The sequence below is a fragment of the Anopheles maculipalpis genome, chromosome 2RL (assembly GCF_943734695.1).
Source record: "Anopheles maculipalpis chromosome 2RL, idAnoMacuDA_375_x, whole genome shotgun sequence".
NCBI lineage: Eukaryota > Metazoa > Arthropoda > Insecta > Diptera > Culicidae > Anopheles > Anopheles maculipalpis.
Window position 1 is genome coordinate 96,063,726 of NC_064871.1, and position 14,257 is coordinate 96,077,982.

At 45.7% G+C, this 14,257-nt stretch overlaps 5 protein-coding genes across 6 annotated transcripts in view; 3 read left to right on the forward strand and 2 right to left on the reverse strand.

The window, feature by feature from the left end:
• Positions 1-14,257, forward strand: part of LOC126567999 (sodium-dependent nutrient amino acid transporter 1-like) — a 322,406-nt gene that overhangs the window by 117,962 nt on the left and 190,187 nt on the right. The gene's annotated exons all lie outside the window — the stretch shown is intronic.
• Positions 1-14,257, reverse strand: part of LOC126568014 (protein CBFA2T3) — a 416,394-nt gene that overhangs the window by 95,695 nt on the left and 306,442 nt on the right. The gene's annotated exons all lie outside the window — the stretch shown is intronic.
• On the forward strand, positions 911-13,135 carry LOC126567955 (probable ATP-dependent RNA helicase DHX35). The gene is made up of 4 exons (XM_050224333.1): positions 911-992; positions 2,968-3,185; positions 11,183-11,966; positions 12,111-13,135. Exons 1-4 carry the CDS (start codon positions 956-958, stop codon positions 13,133-13,135), a joined length of 2,064 nt encoding a protein of 687 aa, XP_050080290.1. The 5' UTR covers positions 911-955.
• On the forward strand, positions 7,646-8,844 carry LOC126568272 (ceramide phosphoethanolamine synthase). Its single transcript, XM_050224719.1, has one exon. It carries the CDS (start codon positions 7,652-7,654, stop codon positions 8,819-8,821), a length of 1,170 nt encoding a protein of 389 aa, XP_050080676.1. The 5' UTR covers positions 7,646-7,651; the 3' UTR covers positions 8,822-8,844.
• LOC126568434 (cytosolic Fe-S cluster assembly factor NUBP2 homolog) lies at positions 13,191-14,053 on the reverse strand. Its single transcript, XM_050224907.1, has 2 exons — positions 13,930-14,053; positions 13,191-13,859 (listed from the first exon to the last, which is right to left on the reverse strand). The coding sequence occupies exons 1-2, from the start codon at positions 14,038-14,040 to the stop codon at positions 13,191-13,193; spliced, it is 780 nt and encodes a 259-aa protein (XP_050080864.1). The 5' UTR covers positions 14,041-14,053.

The window sequence follows — 14,257 nt, forward strand, 5'->3', positions numbered from 1 at the left end:
TCTTCGCGTGCAGATAACACCTTTGGGCTATTCTCAAACTCCGCGCGTTATCCGGTTTGTGCTGGTCTGCTCGCTCGTGTTGTGTCGAGTTAGAGAGAGTGCCATCTCGGCAGCATCTTTTCCAAGTGTATACACACTACATGATGCCTACCCCAACGCCATCAGGTGTGTTTTGAAGTGGCAGTGAAGCAGATCGACCCCACACGGACGCACCAGAAAAGCCGCCCGCAAACCAAACACCAGCTGCTGATACAGCCCAGCTAATGTTGTTGGTTCATGCGTGAAAGTAGTTTACCCTTCGCCGAAGAAGCATCAACTGTGGAAAAAAGATTACGCTAAAGTGAAAACAATTTCGCGAGCGCAATCAAAGCGAAAACATTCTTCAGAGTGTGTGTGTGTGTGTGTATGTGCGTATCGCCCAAGAACAACCTTCCTCCTTGAACGAAGCGCATAAAGAGCGGGTAAAGCGTATCGAATCGCGAAGAAAATCCCGCTGACCTACAAACGAAAAACAACAGCTACGTCTTTGCAGTGTGTTGCTGCTGGCTGACCGGTTCCGTTTCACCTTGAGCATTAGTAGCGCTACTAGCGAACGACGTTCTTTTTGCCCAGAATTCTGTGTGTTGTGAATGCAATTCGCCTTTTTCGTATTTCATGCCACACGACCCGTAACCAAACCACGAACATAGCTGTCGCGTGACATCATCGATAGTGAATCGACGCGAAAATAAACATTCGCCTACCCAGAACTCCAAGGTTAAAAGTGCGTGTCTGTGTCCAGTTGGTGGATTTGTCTGCTAAAAACCGTGCTAGCAATGAGTCAACGTTAAAGTCAGGAGGACACTACCGAAAGGAAGCTTCTTGGGTCGTCAAAGCCTTCTACTGCTAACAACAGAGCACTATAATCTGTACAAGAAGTGAAAAGCCAAACACAGCTCGCTTCTATCGGTGGATTATGAGTGCGAGTCGATTTCCAAAGTTCCTCAAACCGGGTAAGTATTGCTGCCGCCGTTGGGGGCCATTGAACGATGGGTATCCGTTACGGGCGAGGTGCTCGTTACTTTCAACATATGGTAATAATTAGCGAACGCCTTTCCATCATCGGCATTGTAGCGTCTCGTTCACTCCCGCGCATTCGCATGCTCGCGTGAAAAGCTAATTGAGTTTGCTTGCCTTTTGGAAGCACTAACCATTTCCCAGCACTAGCCCCGCCACCATCGACAGCGTGATAATAATTCCCAACGGATAGTCTGTCTATATACGTCGCGCCTAGAAAACAAGCGATCCCCGAAGCGATCTTGGCCTGCTTTGATAACAAACGAAGTATCATTTTTCTGGGGATTTTACTGCTTCGATCACATTACTATTTGGCCAAAGGACAGACAAGGTTCACTGACATTGGCAACCGTTTTGCATGAACTGACGATCACGCATCGTACACGAGCTCACGCGTTTAAAGTGTGCTGAAACACCTGTATAGAGCTTCTACTGGACAGAGAACATGTATGAATGGTGCAGAATATTAACGAGATATTCTTCTCACGTTCACGGTGGCGAATCGATCGCGATCAAACAGTCGACCAAGCACATACAGTAAACTATCAACTAAAATGGGACACTGATTCTTAGTCTGATCTTGTCCTTTCGTTGAGTTATATTCGGCTTATTCGAGGCCTTGAGGATTAATTGATTCTTCGATTAATTGATAAGGAAAGGCCCGAAATCAGAAAGTTCCTTAAAGTTTCCAGAAAACTCAGTCTAGGGCTGCAGTCCTCCATCCACGGCTGCATCTGATCTTCGACAGGTTTGACTCCACTCGATCCAGTCAACGAGCTTACTGTACTTCTCTGTACCTCGTGCCGAAAGGGTCGCTGACGAGCACGTTTCTGGTTGGTCATTAGTCCGGCATCATCATCAAAATCCCCAGCCATCTTATCGTTCTGGTTTTGACTACTGTCAGGATATCAGCACCTTCAAACAGCTCAGCTAGCTCGAGGTTCTTTCTCCTTCGACACACGCCCTGCTCGTACACACCGCCAAAGATAGTCCTTAGCACTCTCGCTCGAAAATGGCGAGTGCATTGGCATCTTCCGTCAGCATAGTCCAAGACTCGTAATCATACAGGACAACTATCGCTGGGATCACTGGGACCTTCTTCCATTAAAAAATCTTAAAACCAGTGTAGTTTCTGTTGCCTATACTGTATCGTTTTTCTATTTTAAAATAAAAATATGTAACTCATGCTTTATCCTGTTATCTAACCTCGACGGCGATGAGTTAGCAGAAACAATCACTAGGATAAAAAAGAAGGGTCTATGATAAGACGGGGACCACTAGTGCGCCTCAGTGCAACCTGAAATTCCACGCGTCATTCCCGAGGCAATCGATTAATCCCTCTGGCAGGTATTTTCGATACTGGTGTTGAACTTATCAAAGTTTAAACACACACGACTCATTCTTCCTTGGCACAAGGTGCGGTTCATACCTTCAGAGTGTCTCTGTGCTTAATGGTGCCGAACGCCCTTACAAAGTGCCACCATGCAGCGTGGCATTGTCCGTTGAACTTTGCGATACGAGTGTATTGGCCAATCGTGCCATCCGCTTATCAGCATTATCAGAGACCAGAGCAAACGCGCGTTGGAAGCGAGACAGTGCGTGAAAGGGCCCGATAGCTGTTTCGCGGATCGTTGTTTGCTTCGCTCGCTTCGAACCGTGTTGGTGATTGTGCAGTTGTAGTACCTCGCGAGCACCACGTTCTAGCGTTACAGCGGACGGGGCTGTTATGGTAATTGAATTAGTTTCGCGCGTTTGCATGTTCCGATCGGGCGATAGGTAGTGCCGGGGTTTGTTGATTCCGCTATCCGTATCATTGGTGGGTTTCGAAACAAAATGTTTTAGCACGATCATCAGCAATCTTCTTCACAACCCGGGCTAATGTGTCTCTCCTTTTTGCTGTCGCACGGACAGATGACGAATCGTTTGCATCGGAACGGGACGCGGCACCAGCGGATGATCACGTAACGTCGTTCGTCTTCAACGCCCACCAGTCGCTCAATCTTGCAGCGCAGCGCGAACGTCTGCCGATACGCCAGTACCGTGACCAGATTCTGTACTGTCTCGAGCACTATCAAACGCTCGTACTGGTCGGTGAAACCGGATCCGGCAAAAGCACACAAGTACCGCAGGTAAGCGCACTTATTCACGCCCCGGGAGCACGCCACCGTGCACCACGTAAACGAAGCCAAATAGAGAAGAGAAGATCGCGCATCTCGCAGTGTATGTATTTGTGTAAACCCTCTTACCGAAAGGTTTCAGAGTGATAACGAATGAATCACCTCTCGGCAGATAAGCAAATATTCTGAGCAATGCAAGCACAGGTTCATTTGATCGTTGTGCAAAAGGCCGGAACATATTTCTCTTTTTTTCTGTATTCACAACGTACGTCAATTCTTATCATGCCTGTTCCCGGTCACACTCCCGGTTGAAATAGATCCAACTCCCCATACGCCCGGAAACAAAGCGAGGCGAGGTTTCACGCTACTAAGGTCAGAATGTTTGACGCGATGATGATTTGCAAACTCAAACACACGAAACCATCCAATTGAGTGCGATAATTTCGCTCCTTGCACCGCACCACCGCCTTCACTACTGCGTCTATAAAACGATCACACTTAATTTCTCTCCTTCCCCGTGTGCGATGGCCATCTATCGTGCCTGGCAGGTTTCAGTATGAGGGATTTGGAATGACCGAATCTTTTAAAACAAAATGGGAAGCAATTTTTGAAGAGTTGCATACCAAATTAACGTCTCACGTGTTGCGTGTGCATGCCATATTTGTTCGTTCGGTTTAAATTGCCAGTTAAACCCGGTGGAATTAGATAATTGTTTTGTGTCAGACATGCCTTTTTCTGCTCACGGCAAGCTGATAAGCTTTTGCAGTTATGAGCAGTTTTGTGTTCATTTAAAGCGCATTTTTATGTCCATTTCTTGGGTTGGCGCTCCTGAAGGTATGCAATATATTCTTGAAATAATTTGAAAATGCCTCACAGATAGAGATTGCATACTTTCACGTGTTAACAGTAACGTGTTACTTTTTTATTATTTTGAAAAAGCGACAAGAATGCGTACTTTCTAAATATTTTCAAGAGAGGAATGTTTACTTGGGAATGTATTTTAATCTCGAACTAATGATAAACAAACAAAATGGTGCCCCTTCGTGAACTCCTCAAAAAAGGACAGATACACGCGATACTAAATCATTCATCTATCCTATCCTAACGACAGGAATGTGTCTAACATCGTAAAATGGGCACTAATGATGCCGATTCTGCCTATTTTTAGAAACCGTTTGGCAACCATCCGTCAGTGCCACCGTTTTGGTTCACCTTTCTTTCCATCCGGTATCTATCCTTTGGCCTTTATCCGATTCATTCATCACTATCGCCTGCGGGCACAAGTGTGCCTTCAGTGTGCCACCGTAATTGTGGCACCTTGAAAAGGGAGGCCACTCTGTTTGTGTGCGTGTGTTTGGTTTGTCTATCGGGAAGGATCTAAACTATTTATGGTGGTACTATCAACAGTTTATGACGCCAGCGATCCACATCTGGGGGTCGGTGAAGAGGAAGGAAGGCAAAAGCATAAGGCAGGAATAAAAAAAAACTTCGAATTAACCTCTCTCTACGCCGAAGAACTACGCCTTTTCGGATATTTTGGTGTGCGGCACCACACAGGTGGATTTTGGTGTGCAATATTTATGAGCAAAATCGGAAGGATATGTCGGTGTGGTGTGACATCGGATATGTGTTTTCGTTTCTTTTCTTTCACCTGCCCCCCTCTCTAGAGCACACGCGCTGACACGCACCGGTAGACCCGGTAAGCCAATGTTGAGCCTGCCGAGGTCCTACGAAAATGTTGGACCGTTGCCATACACAGTTTAACGCTTGTTTGGTTTATGCTCTTTTGGGCCGTTTTTTTTTTTTTTGTTTTAGGTTTTATTTCTTCGATTTGATCTAATTCATATGCATGCAAATATTGAGGCAATGACGTCATTTTAAGGGTACAAACATAAGGATCGGTTTTCATCGTACCCTGTGTGCGGATACTGGTGAAAGTTGAGCAAAAACGAGGTCGAGGGGTCGTTTAGCGCCGTGTACCTTTGCCAAAACTAAGTTCTGCTTAAGGTGCTTTGACACGAGAGCACAACCTTTCAAAAAGAAAATCAATCGACAAGTTTGCTGACCAATTCAACAGCTAATTTTCAAATTAAGTCACTTCAAGTGGGAAAAAACTTGTTTGAAACTCGAAAATATTGTTTATAAAGAATAGAAAAAAAAATTAAAATCAATTCACTGGTCAATCGGCTCGTGGTCAAGTTGCTGTAAATATGTTCGAAAAATACTGTGCGCGAAAAACTGTTTCAAGGAAGCTGAAGAAAAACATTGCAATAATTGGAAGAGTACTCTATGAGGACAATTGGAAAATTGCTGAAAAATCCAAATTAATTAAAAAAATATTATATTTTCTGTAGTAATTTCTGCGCTTTCACAAAAACATACACTCACTTGGAATAGTGAATAGCTTACCACGGAAATTCCAATCTTTTTCGGCCCCGTTAAGCAATTTATTGATATTTTTCTGTTCCGTTTTTGCTTATAGATCGGAAACCACCACCGCGTACATGCCGAGACATAAAATCCGTTCTCATTCCCCATCGTGTTTCACTGCCTCAGCTGCATAATTCATACAACCCATTCCCTTAGGAACATGGGCGGTCGAACGATTGAATGGGAACGTGGAACAAGTCATAGTAGTGTCAGCAAAACTGGCACTGCCTCTTATTTTTCTGTTTTGCATTCGTCCTACATAGTCGTACATACGTTTGTGGTGATGTTTGCATTGGGCGGGAAAATATTCTGCCCCACCTTTGACTCCTCGAACCATACCGTGTTTCCGAACACGGCTTTACTCCTTCGAAAGGATTGGCACTTTAGTGATATTACCTTGATAATGTGACATTTCCCACTCGTAGTACGGTGAGAGCACACAGAAAGGCCATACAATTGTGTCACCGATTTTCCTTCCTTCCGTTCGTTCCGTTGCATTTGTGGTCTCTTTGGCACCGTCGTTGTCGTCTACCACAACCAGCGACTATGCGACCGACGGTACAATTTGTGCATTTGCGATCCGACGAACCTGAAGCCAAGGACTCATGGGTGTGTTGGGGACTGTTAAAGGATCAACTCCATTCGCGGGAATTCGTATGACGCCATCGAATGGTCCTTCGAAGGGTAGGCCAGTTTTTTTTATTACTGGTACTCCTGTTCACACAATGTCTCACTTATGCAAATTGCATTTCCATCGTTCGTGACTTTCGGTTTCGAATGGCGCGCGACCGGCCATCGTTTTCTCTCACAACCGGAGGAAGAGATGGTGGATCGCATAATGCTGTTGGTCGGGGGTTGGGGTTGGGAATGTGCCCTGACCGTGTGCTGTGATGAATGGGTATTGAATTGATGAATTATAGATTGTGCAGTCTTTTGTTTTTGAAGCAAATTTTACAGTTTCTATCTGCGCCGTTCTATGGGACTTTGTGATGTTGTTGGTTGACTGAAATAAAAAAGAAAATCAGAGGAATGGAATGTATTATCTGAAAATTTTTTGACATTACTTGACAACTCATACTAATGAAATTGGTTTATGTTGTTGGAAAAGTCGATTTTTTCCGCCTCGACGATTGCGGTTGTGCTTTATGGCGGGTTCATGTAATAAAATATTTACTATGTGCTACCAAACAATCCTACCATAATTAGCTATGGTTAAATAAATGAAAAATACCAAAGTCAAATTTTTGTTGCAAAGTTTCGGTTTTAATTTTCGTCACCATGATGTCACAAATATTATTCGCAATGCCTGTAGAGCTGATTGATTCCCACTTTTGCCACTTCTGCCTACTACACATTATGCATTTTGATCTGCAAAAGTTCCTTCCGTGGCTAAAAGGAATTCTACGCCTACCAGTCCTATTGAAAGCAATGACGATAGAGAAAGCACTTTCAGCGTATTTGCATCCCTGACAGGGCTCATTTGCTTTAGAAACTGCCCCGTACTACTACCACCAAGAATAATAAAGGATACACCACCTCCAGGAAGCGCCAAGTCAGTCAGTCCTGTTTCATTTATTCCCGTTTCTCTGTTTCGTTTCAGTTCGTCGCTGTGTGGGGTAGCATTGCTTGAAAAGGGCGCAACGAACCTTTCGGATATCGTCTCCCCACGCCAAACACGCACGTGTACACGCGGGTCGGAAGGACGTATCGTAACAAGTGAGCGCTCGCAAACCGAACCAGCGACCGAACGAACGAACGGAGTGTAGTGGTGGTTGTAGTAGTGTTAGTAGTAGATAGTTCCCCATCCTAGAAAACGTGCCCTGTGTCCTAGCGCGCTCTGTTGATGGTGGCCGGTCAGCAGCAGTATTGCAGTTGGTCTTTCGTTGTCGTGCGTTAAGGACAGCTGGTGCTAGTGAGCCTCCTGTGTATTTTCAGAACTGTTATTATTGAGCACTCGTTTCGGGAGCATTATATACTTCAAATAGATATAGGAATCAATTGTTAGTTAAGTGTATTAGTTTGTTAGATAAGTAAAAAAAGTAGCAATCATGGTGGGTCCTAGCTCGCAGGTCAGCAAAATCTTGCTGTCCCTGCTGTTTCTGCTGGTGGCGTTCTTCGCCTGGATGGATGTGAACCTGTACATCCGCATCCAGGACTACCCGATCCGGGACACGGATCCTTTCCTGATGGCCGCCAACAGTACACTGCTGAAGCCTGTTCCGGGTGGTAGCCATGCAAGCACGGTCACATCGCCCATCCTAGCACCATCATCGTCGATGCCTCTGCAGCTGAATAAGCACATCGTGCGGTATGAAGATGTAGCCTGGGTAAACTGTGACCTAAATCCGCTGTGCGACGTAACAGTGAAGGCGATGATGCTGGACCACACGAACCACTATCTGTTCGCACCGATCGCAACGATCGTCGATAATGTGGCAGGCTTCTCCAAGGGTGATCTCGTCACACCCAACATGATCTCCTTTTTCCATGTGTTTGTTGCGATAGCGGCCGGACGGATGATAGCGTCGGACTCGCTAGGCTATCGCCGAATCGGTGTAGTTCTGTTCCAGTTCCGTACCTTCCTGGACGATCTGGACGGGCACGTCGCGCGAGCCAAGAAGCACATCCGTGGTGAACGGTCCGATATTGGCTCTGCGGGGTACTACATCGACGGGATCTGTGATGGGCTCGGCTGCATTGCGCTGATGATTGGTGTGTTTGTATTTTTGAAAAATAATCCACCCCGGCGCGGTTACACCCAGCTTCAATCCATCATCCCCGTGGCGGAATCTAAATCTTCTGAATCGGGTGTAATTTATAAGGTAAAAGTAACGACTAAGAAAGTCGCCCGGAAGGTCCTCTGCTATACCGGCATGCTGTTGCTTAGCTCGACGGGATGGAACCGTTACATCGCTATCTATCAGGATATGCTCGAGCGGGAAAATGTAACCCCGGCGCAGTATCTGCACCAAGAGTCGGTGTTCCGATCGACCGGATTCTTCTTCATTGCCTGGCTGTGGCGTATCTTTAATGTGCACGCGTTGCTCCACTTTCTGCTGCTAAGCATCTTCTGTGATAAGCTGTGGGAGTACCTGCGGATGATCCAGTACACCGGGTACGTTGCGCTGCTGCTGGTTATCAGCTTTGCCGAGATGCATCTGCTCGGTGTGCAGACGTTTATCTACAAATCCCTCACGGTGAATAATACGTCGTTGTGATTGGGCTAAAACAGACAGAGTGAGGTTGTCGTGGGCGTGTGTGTGTTTGGAGAGACATATCCCCGCATACTGTGCTCCGTCCCGCCGGTTATCAGCACATCCGAGAAAACACCACCAACAAAATGGCCGATTCCGATTCCTTGCTAGCTTCTCGAGGTACTCTGTTTCCGGGAGCTCATCACGTCCGATTGAGGGCGCTGTCGTATTGTATTATTGTGCATCATTGTTAGGAACATCTGGCCTCTTTCAAGCCCCGGGAAGTCGGAACAATTAAACCTAAAGTCTTATAAGCCTTATAAAGAGAAAGAGAGAGGTTCTCGGAACGCTCAAACATAGTACGAGTTAGTTACGGCAATCAGCTCTGCTGAGTGGGAGAGCATCATTATGGTATTTGTTTAGAGATGAGGAGATCGTTGTATATCTATTATGTATGTTGTGTAGTCATTAGGGTGAACTAACTCTACTAAAGGCGTGTGCAACATGCAGAGAAACTGAACCAGCCTTCATTATTATTGCGATCCTTTATATCTATCTATTCAAAGTACGATTAGCTCTATTTTTAAATGCCACAAACATGTTTTCTACATCAATGTACAGTGTTGTAGCATCAGCAGCCGTAGCATAGGAAGGTCCTTATCTTTATCTGAAACCAAGAAAACCGTTTCTTATCCATCCGTTTGTACAGAGATTAACGCAATCCAGCCTAAAAACACAACACATCCTTCCCGAAAATGTAGCGAAGATCTATTTGTACTCTTGTATCTGTTTTTCCTGTTTAGAGCAAACAACAACAAAAAATCCGGCGCACAGAAAAAAGTGCGGAATATATTTATATAGGCAGAGGAGGGATTTTTTTTTCCTGTTTTCTGATTGTTGTAAGAAATTTGTAATGACTCGCGAGAAATTGTGACTGCGCGCGCGATAATTGTGTGCATTTCACTACGTCGCAAGCGTATGTGACCACATTAAACGATTGTTGGATAAATAATGCAGTCCCAAAACACTTACTTAGCTGGAAACGTGTGTGATCTAGGTGCGTGTGGTGTACATTAACGTGTATGTGTGCGTGTTACGTGTACTAATCAACAAAATCATAACTAAGTTTCCCCCTTTTCCCCATCGTAATTTGGAATTCCTGCTGCAGTTGGACATTAAGTGCTATTTGTCAACCCCACCACCGCGCGGCGAGCCACGCCACGTGTCGCGGGGACAACAAAAATCTAAACCTTTACTAACGACTAAACGGAGTGAGATGTATGTATGTGTTTCTGGTGGAGTGTCAGTTTTTGCGTTCTTGCCACAGAAAGTACATTTAAATGCGGCATCAGATATATGAAGGGATATGTATCCGATCGAGAGAGAGAGCGAGAGAAAGAGAGATTTGGTGGTTTATTTATATGAATATATACATCTATATATATTAGATCGTTGATTGCGTGCGTGCCGTTGGTAGCAGGATTGTAACTGTGAATGCCTATAATCAACTAAATTTTGGGGAGAAAACAGCAAATCACAATAATAAAGATTAACAAGAATGTCCAGCTGTTTGTAAGTGTATTGGTGTTCGTATTATTTAATTTTAAAAGAGAAAATATGAGGTCAAGATATCAGATTCACTATCAGAGGCGGATTTAGGACTTCTGAGGCCTACTTCATCTCTTTTCCTTAAACATACGAATTTCCGGAACAGGGTTGAAGAAGGGACGCTATGGAAGGCCCTGTAATTCTACATCCTTTGAATGCACGGTCACTGCTACGAAACACGAGGACCCATCCACCAGTGTTTACAACAACCAATTCGTACTGGTACCACTAGTCCCATCTAATCCGTCAGTATAACTTGAAAAGAAATTCGTCGAATGAATCGCTCTACAATATACAGGTTTAAGAGCTGTATAATGTTCATTAAGGTGATCATTGTCCTTCCAATCTCTAGAAAAAAAATGCTGTTGGTCCATTTGAACTCCATTTGAAAAAATGCTACTGTTGGTTGATCTTGAGAACATATCAGAATTATTTAATGATATCCATATCATCAATCAACTATTTCGAATGGTATTCTAACATCTGAATTGTCGTACAGATATGATAAATCTCGGTTCCTCCTCCGAATTTCGGGCAGTTTTATCAATCTTCAAGTTGAGGAGGAACGCAAATACATCAGGATTCCTTCACTTGATATGAGAGCTTTGTCCTTTTCTTCTCTTTCATGCGGACCTTTCAAAAATAATCTCGAATCTGGACTAACATCCAAACCAGACAGCGCAGCAAGCTAGTCCTCTATTTGGCTTTTGTTAACGGTTTTGTTCGATCAACATTTCTCATTTGTCTCTCCCTCACTTCACATTTCCTTCTTTCCAGTACCTGTACGAGTTCGGATGGCACACGAAAGGACTGATCGGCATTACCGAACCTCGCCGCATATCGGCCATCACGCTTGCCGACCGTGTCGCCACAGAACGGGGCGAACTGTGCGGCGAAACGGTCGGTGTCTCGATTCGCTTCATCTCCAAATGTGATCCCGAGCAGACGAAAATCAAGTATCTCACCGAGGGCATACTGTTGCGCGAAATGTTGGCCGATCCGCTGCTCACGCAGTATGCCGTCATCATGGTGGACGAGGCGCACGAACGCAACACACTAACCGACACGGCCTTGGGACTGTTGAAAAAGATTGCCCGAAAGCGTACCAATCTGAAAATAATCATTTCTTCCGCCACGGTGGATGCGGAATTGTTTCGAGATTTCTTTAACCTCAAACCGAAGAAGGATGGCAAAGATACGGCCGTTATACTGACGGTCGAGGGTCGCATGTATTCGCAGGATATTTTTTATCTACAGGAACCGTGTCCGGATTATGTGAAGGAAACGGTTAACACGGTGATGAAGATACATCGTACCGAGGCGAAGGGTGATGTGTTGGCGTTTCTTACCGGACAGGAGGAAGTGCTGAGGGCGGTGGAGTTGCTAAAGGAGCATCAGGAGATGGGTGGTAAGGAGGATATGCAGATACTGCCGATGTACGGTACGTTGCCAAATTCGGATCAGTTGAAGGTGTTCTTTAACGCTCCGAAGGGCGTCCGGAAGGTGGTGCTGGCGACAAACATTGCCGAGACATCCGTTACAATCCCGGGAATTGTGTATGGTAAGTTGATTGAAAAATCGGGACATCAAAATTTTCCCTGAACTTTAAAATATGAGACACATTGGAAATTTTCAAGAATCGAAGGGACATTAACTTTTTGTTTAAAAAAAACTGCACTGACTTTGATCGCTTCTCTACTTCCAGTGATTGATTGTGGTTTCGTCAAACTGAAATGGTACTCAGCAGATAGCACCACCGACAGCTTGGTCGTAGTTCCAGTAAGCAAAGCGGCCGCCGAACAACGTGCTGGACGTGCCGGACGCATCCGTAGCGGAAAAGTGTATCGTCTCTATACCGAGGAAGCATGGGAAAAGCTCCCGGAACATACACCACCCGAAATGCGACGCTCTGATCTGTGCAGTACGGTCCTCTTCCTGAAAGCACTTGGCATAGACAACATCCTACGCTTTACGTTTCCTTCTGCACCACCGGCAAAGAATTTGCTCGCCTGTCTAGAAACACTGTACGCACTGGAAGCGCTCGATGCGGACGGATCTCTCACTTCGCCGGTCGGATACTTTCTCGCCGAAATGTCCATCCCACCGATGATGGCCAAGATGCTGTTTAAGGCAGGTGAAATGGGCTGCTCGGAGGAGATCCTCATCATCATCGCCATGCTGCAGGTACAGTCCGTTTTTTCTAAACCGGGTGGTGGACAGGCCGCTATCAGGGCACGCATAGCGAAGCGTAACTTTGAGGTGGCCGAAGGTGACCTGATTACGCTGCTAAATGTGTATTGTGCATTTGTGGAGGCTGGCCGTACGAAAGAATTTTGTGGCCGCAATTTTCTCATCTATCGCAATCTAAAGCGGGCTCATGAAATTAAAACGCAGCTAGCGGGAATGTTGGAGCGTGAGCTGAACGTGCCACTTCTATCGTGCCATGGGAATGTGGAAACTATATGCCGTTGTGTTGTGGCCGGATTTTTCCCTTACGCCGCTTACCTGCATCATTCCGGCGTTTATAGGACGGTTCGAGGTAATACCGAGCTAAGCATACATCCGCTGTCCGCACTGTATACGGAGCAGCAACCGCAGTGGGTCGTGTTCTGTGAGCTAATGCACACGACCAAGCTGTTTATGAAAGATTTAACCGTAATTCAGCAGCAGTGGCTGACGGAAATAGCGCCCCACTACTACCACAAGGTGACTGTACGCGATCATATCTGAGAACTTAAGCTACAATCATTGCAATAGACGATGTTTTGTATTTCCAACCAATGTTTTATTCCGCTCCAACCGTTATCGTCCGAACAATCTGCTGCAGCACCTCGGTGGTGGTACAATCCGGAAGTTCCTTTACGCACGATTTGCCTGTCCCGGCTAGCTCACCCACGCGCGGATCGATCGGTAGCGTACCGAGATGGGGTACCTTCGCCAGTTCCGCTAGCGAATGACCACCACCGGAAGAGAAAATGTTTGTACACTCGGAACAGTTGGGACACACGAAACCACTCATATTCTCCACAATTCCTAGTATGTTGATGCCCGTCTTCTTGCAGAATGTTACCTCCTTGCGTACATCTTCCAGGGCCATCTCTTGCGGTGTCGTTACAATGATTGCACCATCCGTGTTGACTGTTTTTAAGCATTCCATTACGGTGATGTGCTCGTCCGATGTTCCCGGCGGTGTGTCGATGATAAGATAGTCCAGCTCGTCCCAATTCACGTCCTCCAGAAATTGCTTTATCATGGCAGTTTTCTTCGGTCCACGCCAGATGACGGCATCGGAACGATTCTTGAGCAGAAAACCGATCGACATGACTGCAAGCTTTTTCTCGGCACTGGTGTAAACCGGTACCCAACCTTCATCGCACTGGTGTACATCTTGATCTTCAAGCCCGAGCAGAAAAGGGACGGATGGTCCGCACAGATCTATATCGAGTAAGCCAACCTACGGTGGAAAATGCACATCTACATGATACGGATACGACTTCCGAAACTGATAAGGAGAAGGCACTCACCTTGTGATCTGCTTCCGCTAACGCTAAGGCAAGCTGTGTGCTGACGGTCGATTTTCCGACACCACCCTTACCGGAAAGTACCAGAATTATGTGCTTTACTTTATCCAACATGGTGAAAGAGTATTTTATCCGTTTTTCAATTGTAAATACAGCACAGCTGAAGACCGCCTCTAACACACGCAACGGAATGTAAATAAACCACCCCGTCAAACAGCTGATTTGACAACGGGCGGTTTGACAGCTGAGCGTTACGAAGCGTGACAGATGATTTAAAAAGCAAAGTAATTTCCGTTACATTTGTAAATGGTGTAACGCATTCAGCTACAAC

Coding starts and splice junctions, on each gene's coding strand:
- LOC126568434 (XM_050224907.1), bottom strand. CDS start 14,040: ATGTTGGATAAAGTAAAGCACATAATTCTGGTACTTTCCGGTAAGGGT. Junction 13,860..13,929: donor TAGCGGAAGCAGATCACAAG/GTGAGTGCCTTC, acceptor TTTCCACCGTAG/GTTGGCTTACTCGATATAGA.
- LOC126567955 (XM_050224333.1), top strand. CDS start 956: ATGAGTGCGAGTCGATTTCCAAAGTTCCTCAAACCGG. Junction 3,186..11,182: donor AAAGCACACAAGTACCGCAG/GTAAGCGCACTT, acceptor CCTTCTTTCCAG/TACCTGTACGAGTTCGGATG. Junction 11,967..12,110: donor AATCCCGGGAATTGTGTATG/GTAAGTTGATTG, acceptor CTCTACTTCCAG/TGATTGATTGTGGTTTCGTC.
- LOC126568272 (XM_050224719.1), top strand. CDS start 7,652: ATGGTGGGTCCTAGCTCGCAGGTCAGCAAAATCTTGCTGTCCCTGCTG.